This window comes from Camelus bactrianus, chromosome X (genome assembly GCF_048773025.1).
Source record: "Camelus bactrianus isolate YW-2024 breed Bactrian camel chromosome X, ASM4877302v1, whole genome shotgun sequence".
Classification (NCBI taxonomy): Eukaryota; Metazoa; Chordata; class Mammalia; order Artiodactyla; family Camelidae; genus Camelus; species Camelus bactrianus.
In genome coordinates this window covers 70299575-70306724 of record NC_133575.1, presented here as the reverse complement: position 1 = coordinate 70306724, position 7150 = coordinate 70299575, and the positions used below count along the sequence as shown (strand labels likewise).

The window sequence follows — 7150 nt, the reverse complement described above, 5'->3', positions numbered from 1 at the left end:
TTCTTAGCACTAACAGGGCAGACAAGCTACAACGTACATACAGATCTTTTGATCCTCATGTCCCAGCTGAAGAGACATCCACCTCTGAGTAACTCAACTTGTACTTTAACCAGAGTCCCTAAAATGAGGTTTCTCAAAATTTTTCTGAAGCACATAAATGGCACAGAGACAGCTTTCCCATAAAAACTGGAAAAGGCAGATGAAGTCAGATCGTGAGCAGCTTCTGCCCAGAACAATGGAACAAAAGCTCTGCCTCAAATTTAGTCTCTACCCCTTCGCCTTTTCTTTCTTTCTTTTTTTTTTTTTTTTTTTCTTTTAAAGTTACAGGCACGTATATTATCCTCTGGAACACCGAGGTCTTCCCTTCCCCTGCAGTGTCATGGGAGGGCCAACTCAGAAGGCGGCCACGCTGCCACCCGAAGCAGGCTTGTGGGGCAGCTGGGTCCTGAGAGGCAGGAGCAGCGCCTTCAGCTTACCCGACAGGCTGGCAATCTCGGGATCCTGGGCTTCGTAAGACTTGCCCAAGCGGGCAAACTTAAGGACACCTTCCCCGTCGCAGCTGAAGCCATAGACTTTGAGAACCTCCAGCTGAATCTGCGTAGCCACGGGCAGCACGAAATTGCAGCCATCTTGCCCATGTCGTTGCAGACGCTGTCCCGAGCCTCGTCCATGCGTACAGCGGCGAAGGACGCCTGGACCACCTCGGCCAGGACTACCTTGGCCTGTTCGGTGCTCAGGGCCGCGGCTTGGGCAGAGGTGGACGCCATGGGACAGAAGATGCACGTGCCGCAGCGCCAGGGAAACGCTCAGGGAAAGCGAACCGCCTCCTACAGAGGATCTCCAGGCGGGTAGGGGCGGAGGGGAAGCCGCCTCAGGCTGAAGCCGGAAGCCGGAAGTCCCCCGGTGGAGTCCCCCCCCCCTTAAACTCCCAGGAGCGAGTTAGACTTCCAACACCTAACCAGCCTGGTAGCTGGAGACCATCTCGCACCAACCAGAGTTACCCTATTGCTGAGAGCGACATGCGTGGGTTTTTTTCCGGTGTGGACCCGAAAACCTGCCAAACAAATTCTAAAACAGCTGTAACACTAGTCTCTCCCATTTTATCCTAATCTTGAATTTGTACATCTCTAAAATTATCTCCAAGTGCTGATCATAGAAGTGCTCCCTATTCTTACTCTGCTATTTCTACTCTGTCCTGCCACTTCTCCCTTTCTCCATTCCTCAATTTCAAAGTCTTTGGCTTTTTTTTTTTTTTTTTTTTTGTCTGACATTGTTATGAAGCTAATATCACCTGTCATTGTTGCTTCTGCTTACTTTTTCCCATCAGCTCCATCACTACTTTACAGTTCCCTATCCAAGGAGATCTCTCTGGATTTTCCACTGCCTTTTGGCACATGGCCTCATCCAAACTGAGTCTTCAATAAATCTCTGAAGTTTACACATCCTACCCAGTATACCCTTGAAGAGAGAAACCCTGTTATTTATTTATTTATTTATTTATTTATTTATTTATTTATTTATTTATTTATTTATTTATTTATGAAAAACTTTTTTTTTTTAATCTTCAATCCATGGGCCTAAATGACTACAATGAAATCTGCCAGGTTATTACTGGTCCAGCTGAAAGTGGATATCGTTGGGCCAGCCCCAATATTAGCTTCACTTAGGCAAGCAACAACTGTAAAACTGAGTTTTTCCCCCAGCCCCAGAGTGATTCATGATTCAAATTTTATTGGTGGGTCCAATGCTTTTTTTTTTTTTTAATGCCAGCCAGTTGGGCAGGTTGACATCTCACTCATCACTTTTCCTTGTTCTAACTGTACTGCTGCACTGAGTTTGAACAATTATTGCCTCTTTAGATCAGAGGTCAAATCCCTGCTTCTCAACCAGAGGGACAATCTGTGTTTGGGGATAAACACACTCCTCTATAAGACACCATTCTTACCAGGTAGTAGAGAGACCTGCTGGAAGAAACTAAAAGACCTGGAATCAGTCCAGATAGATTTGTTGCTGCCACGGATGGGTTTTATGCTGGAGCTCTTCCTGAAGGAGCAACCCTATTGACTACTGGAGAAGTTTAACATAATACCCAATTAAGAAATATGAATTATATACACATGCCCAGAGAACACCTGAGACACTGGAATAGTCCAAGCTTAATACAAGAAACTATATATTTTAAAAATTCAATTTACTATTTTTTCCTTTCATTTATGAGGTAAGCATTTTCTTCCTCCCATTTAGATAAGAGTTTAACTGTCACTTCTTCTGGCCTAAGCTATATTGTTTAAGTTACCTAAACTTAATTACAAAATATATATGAAATCCTAGTAATAGAGATTTTTGAATGAAGCATACCAAGGAAATATAGTTCAAAACACAACTTCCTTAATTTTAAAAATCATTTGTTAAGAATAGCACTTACTGAGTGCCATCCATTAACTGGCCTTTTTAAAATTAGATCATAAGTTTGAGATAGCAAATACCTTATTTCTTTAAAAATCTTTTTAGCTAAATAACTTCATTATGAAAAAATCCAAAACTATCTTTTATACTTAACAGCAATTTTTACTATCATTTGTTATTATGAAATCTGAAACTGTTCTGTATCGCCAAAAGTGACGTCTTTAACATTTTAAAACGAAAAAAAACCTTTACAGATTTTTTTTTCTGACCTACTTTTGTTTTTGAGCAACAGCATGGATTTAATATAAGATACTGACAATAAAAAAGGAGATTTTACTTTTTAAAAACGTTTACATGTCATAGTCTCTGTTCTTATTCCCTTTCTCTCCAACTCCCTTCCTAAAACAATCTGCCTCATTTTAGGTCAATGCAAAATATATTTTTAAAATTTCCCTTTGTTATTTTCCATTTTATACTGTGTTATTCTGTGAAGCTATTCATGAAATAATCTGGTATTTGTAGCTATTGGGATAGTTCATGTTTTTACCTTATGTTCATTTTTTGCTAAATAAGAATTTTAAAATCCAAATTACATTTCCTTCTGAAATTACTGGGTAATTGATGATTAAAATCCAAATATTATAGTTCTGAAATGTAATATACCGGTGTCATTTTGCACTGTTTACAGTAAAGAAAAATATGAAAATAAAAATATGAAAGTTAAAACTGATTTAAATTATTTTCAGTGTAATTTTGCCTTACTCTGACTACATCCTATGAAAATACTATGTTTTAATTCTTTTTCTTTACCCTCATTTAAAATTTTCCTGTTCTATATTCTGTATTTAAAATGTAAATAAGCACACACCAGTAATTTGCATGGTAAAGTATAAATTTATTTTTCTTTTAAACATTTTTTATTCTCATTTTCTCCCATGCTATGTTTTTCACTGTTTGGAACTTTCTGCAAGTGGGAATTTCATCTTATACCAGTCAAATACTGGGAGTGCTGTTAGCTCTCAGGGCAGTATCTTGAGCTTGGCTGGATTGCAGAATACAGATGAGTTCATCAATTTTGGCACGGAGAAACTCAGGATATTTGAGCATGTAAAGCATTTCAGCATCATCCATCTCCAAGAATATGCCAGAGATTTCTCCAGTCGGAGTTAGGTGAATGGACTGAACCAGAGGAACCAGCTTTTCATCCAAGAGCTTCTTCTGAGTAGCAGCTGATGCCAATATAGACACATTCAACATATCATGACCTTGTGTACAAACAGGGACAGGCTTTTGGGTGGATGCTGGCCTTCCTACTTTAAATTTTAGAGGACTGTGAACACCTGCAGCACCTGCAACTTTTTCGAATCTCTGACTTGCACGTGGTCCCAAGGCAGAAGTTTGAGGGTGAACAGCCAGGGTCTGGGTTGTTGTATTAGTGACCTGAAAGGCTGACTTGACTCCCTGCACTTGTGATGGGCTGGAGGTGCTGACTGATGGCTTAGGTGCTCCTGCTGAATGGATAGAATAACGCATGTTCTGAGATGAATGACATTTGGTCTTGTTGACCACAGGCTTGCAAAGATGTGCACTTCCACGTTGAGGCTGAGGAACTGCTGGCATGCTGTTACCTGATGATGATGATGCTACCATCTTGTCAGTGTTGAATGTAGGATAACCTCTATCTTTCAGAGCCACCATTCTCTTCATATAGTTCTTGGTGAGGCGAGCCTGACGTTCCTCCTTACTTTGTGCAATAGCCACGTACAGGGGTTTGGTGATCACAGTTTTTCCATTCATTGCCCTGATAGCTTTATTAGCTTCCTCATGAGATGTGTAACAAACAAAGCCAAAGCCTTTGCTGCGGCCTGCCTCCATCACGACCCTGGCACTCGTGATTGTGCCAAAGAGGGAGAATTCTTTTCTCAGCCATTTACTGTCAATACCATCTTCAAGATTTTTCACATAAAGGTTAGCACCCTTGCACCTGGTAAGTTTACCCTGTTTTATTTGCTCAAATTTGTGTTTTAATTCAGATTGTCTCTCTGCTTTGTTCTGTGCTCTACCAACATAAAGTTGATTTCCATTAAGGACTTTTCCATTCACTCCTTCGATGGCTTTCTGGGCATCTTCAAAATTCTCAAAACTCACAAATCCAAAGCCTTTGGATTTTCCACTTTCATCAGTCATAACTCTCACATTTAATACAGAACCAAATTCACCAAAAATCTCTTTAAGACATTTATCATCTACATCATCTCCAAAATTCTTGATGTAGACATTTGCAAATATGTTTGCTTTAGCTCTGAGATCAGCTTCCCTTTCTTTGCGAGGTTTAAACTGCCCAACAAAAACTCGGCTACCTTTCAGCACAATCCCATTCATCTTTGCAATGGCTCTACTAGCGGCTTCTGATTTCTCAAAATGCACAAATCCGAAACCTCTTGATCCATTTTCATCGGATACCACTTTACAAGAAAGAATGTTTCCAAAGGCAGAAAATGTATCGTAAAGGGACTTATTATCAATAGACTTGGCAAGGTTTTTGATGAATATATTGCCCACTCCGCTCTTCCGAAGTGATGGGTCACGCTGGGACCACATAATACGCAGCGGCTTGCCATTGATAATATCAAAGTTCATAGTGTTCAGAGCCCTCTCAGTATCCGCGTGCAGCAAGAAGTTCACATATGCGTAGCCCAGGGAGCGGCGAGTGACCAGATCACGGCAGACCCTAATGGACAGGATCCGCCCGGCAGTGCGGAACTTCTCATACAGCATTGCCTCATTCACTTCGGGATGTAGGTCTCCGACATACAGTGAGGACATTTCAAAGTGTGGAACCGAATCACTCATCTTAAATCAGATCTTGAGTGAGACCTCAGCGAGGCTCAAGGACTTGGCCTCTATCAGTGGGAGGCAGAGTCAATCAAAAGAGGAATGGAGGCCAGGAGTGCTCGGCTGGGCCACCACCGCTGTCGCAGAGGAGGCGCAGCCAGACCGGGGCCAGCCCACAGCGGGCGGAAACTGAAGACCAGGGTTCTGGTGAGCGGCTAACCTCGCCCATAGACTCTCAGCCTGTCCAATTGTGACATAGCCTGTGCTTGTTTGACTTCATGTGCGCAAGCGCCTCGCGCGGAGGGGAGGAAGGCGAGCGCGCGGCCTTTGAAGGCGTGGCTACGCCGGACGCTACAGCCGGAAGTTCCTTGGCTCGGCCGCGACCGCTCCGCGGGCTCCTCAGAGGCAAGAAAGTAAGTCTCCAGGCAGGTAGAAAAGCACGAGCTTCAGGGGTCCTTTTTTTCCCCCCTTCCCGACTTCCTTGCTTTTTCTCATTCCTTACTTCCCCCTAGCTTTCTCCGCTTCTCCCCTCCCCCCTCCATCCCCTCCCCTCCTCTCTCCGTTCTCTCCCCTCCCCCCTCCTCTCTCCCCTCCGTGTGTGTTTTCTTTAAGTCTTTTTGGGGGGCGTGTCAAGAAGGGAGGGGCGATGTTAAAAAAAATTCTCAGTGTGGACTACAACAGCTTAGGTTTTAAGGTTTTTTTAAGGAAAAAAATTGTAAAATATGTGTGTTTAACTGTAATTAAAGAAAATGCATAGTTCACTATTTCCTGATAGCATCACATTTCTTTAGGCATGTTACTACTTGTCTTCGGTATTAAAATTTTACTTTGGAATAAATACCAGCCGCTTAATAGGATAATTTTCGATGCTAATCACATTTTCAAGAATTGAAATATCAGTAGGAAAATACCACATTTAGAGCAAAGTGGAAGAAAATCCTATTGTTGGTCTCTCTCGAATTGACTGATAGAAATTTGCTGATGTACTAATACTTTTTTACACATAAAATTAGTAAGAAAGAATTAGGGGACACTAAGGAGAACTGAGATGAGTTCTCCAGACTACTTATTGACCATCCCTGTTTGGGGAATTCCTGCACCATATGTGTGAAGGGAGAATGAATCTTGGACCCAAATTTAGGAAATTAGCAGTAACTCCATAATTCCCTACTAATTCCCCAAACTCGAAAAAGGAATTATATTTTCTTTTGGATGCTTCCAAAAATAACCTCCATATGACGAAGTAGAGATTTTTCTCTCAGTATACAGCTGTTCTTGTGTTTTATTTTGTCTTATTCTAAAAGGTTCATGTAAAAGAGTCTTTACAGATTATCTGTAGGGCAAAGCAGTAAACTAAAGCAAACATTGAGTGACTTAATTGTATTAATTTGTTTAATCTACACAATAAACTTATGAAGTTGGTATTTTCATTGCCATTTTATACATAAAGAAACTGAGATACAGGAATATTAAGTAACTTGAACAGATTGTCCAGATATTAAGTGTTGAAACTAGGCTTTGAACCCAGGGAGTCTGGCACTCCATACTTTGTTTCTACACCACCTTGCCTTCCTGTAAGTTTTGCTGTTCTCTTTATTTCCTGTCACTATAGATTTCAAATTATTTAAACTTCTGTGGGAGTTGAAACAATAGTACCACAGATACTGAAGGAAATCTAAGGTTCTAAAATAATCTAGATTTCATTAGCTTCTAATGTACTTGGCAGTGTCTAAAACTTTGAAACTGTTTTCAGCTATATCTATTATACAGTAGGGCAGATTATTCACACTTAAATTCTATCACATTTGTTAAGATCAGATGTTTTCTCATCAGCTATACAGCTGCTGAGTTTTGAAAGAGTTTTTCAAACTCCCAAACCCACTGAATACATGTGGCAAGATGCTATACC

At 41.0% G+C, this 7150-nt stretch overlaps 1 protein-coding gene, 1 non-coding gene and 1 pseudogene across 2 annotated transcripts; all 3 read right to left on the bottom strand.

Annotated features, from left to right (window-relative positions):
• Positions 1-364: 364 nt before the first annotated feature.
• On the bottom strand, positions 365-1173 carry LOC105069310 (protein C10 pseudogene; annotated as a pseudogene).
• Positions 1024-1088, bottom strand: LOC123616968 (U7 small nuclear RNA). The gene has a single exon (XR_006725055.1). It is a non-coding gene; the product is annotated as a U7 small nuclear RNA (small nuclear RNA).
• A 2226-nt stretch (positions 1174-3399) lies between the features above and the next one.
• LOC105069309 (polyadenylate-binding protein 4-like) lies at positions 3400-5259 on the bottom strand. Its single transcript, XM_010955418.2, has 2 exons — positions 4965-5259; positions 3400-4871 (listed from the first exon to the last, which is right to left on the bottom strand). Exons 1-2 carry the CDS (start codon positions 5257-5259, stop codon positions 3400-3402), a joined length of 1767 nt encoding a protein of 588 aa, XP_010953720.2.
• Between the last annotated feature and the right edge of the window lie 1891 nt (positions 5260-7150).

Bases quoted from the DNA above. Each gene is read 5' to 3' on its own strand.
- LOC105069309 (XM_010955418.2), bottom strand. From the start codon at position 5,259: ATGAGTGATTCGGTTCCACACTTTGAAATGTCCTCACTGTATGTCGGA. The intron at 4,872-4,964 runs GCAATATATTCA...TTTCTTGTAAAG, and splicing joins ACTTCGGAAGAGCGGAGTGG to TGGTATCCGATGAAAATGGA.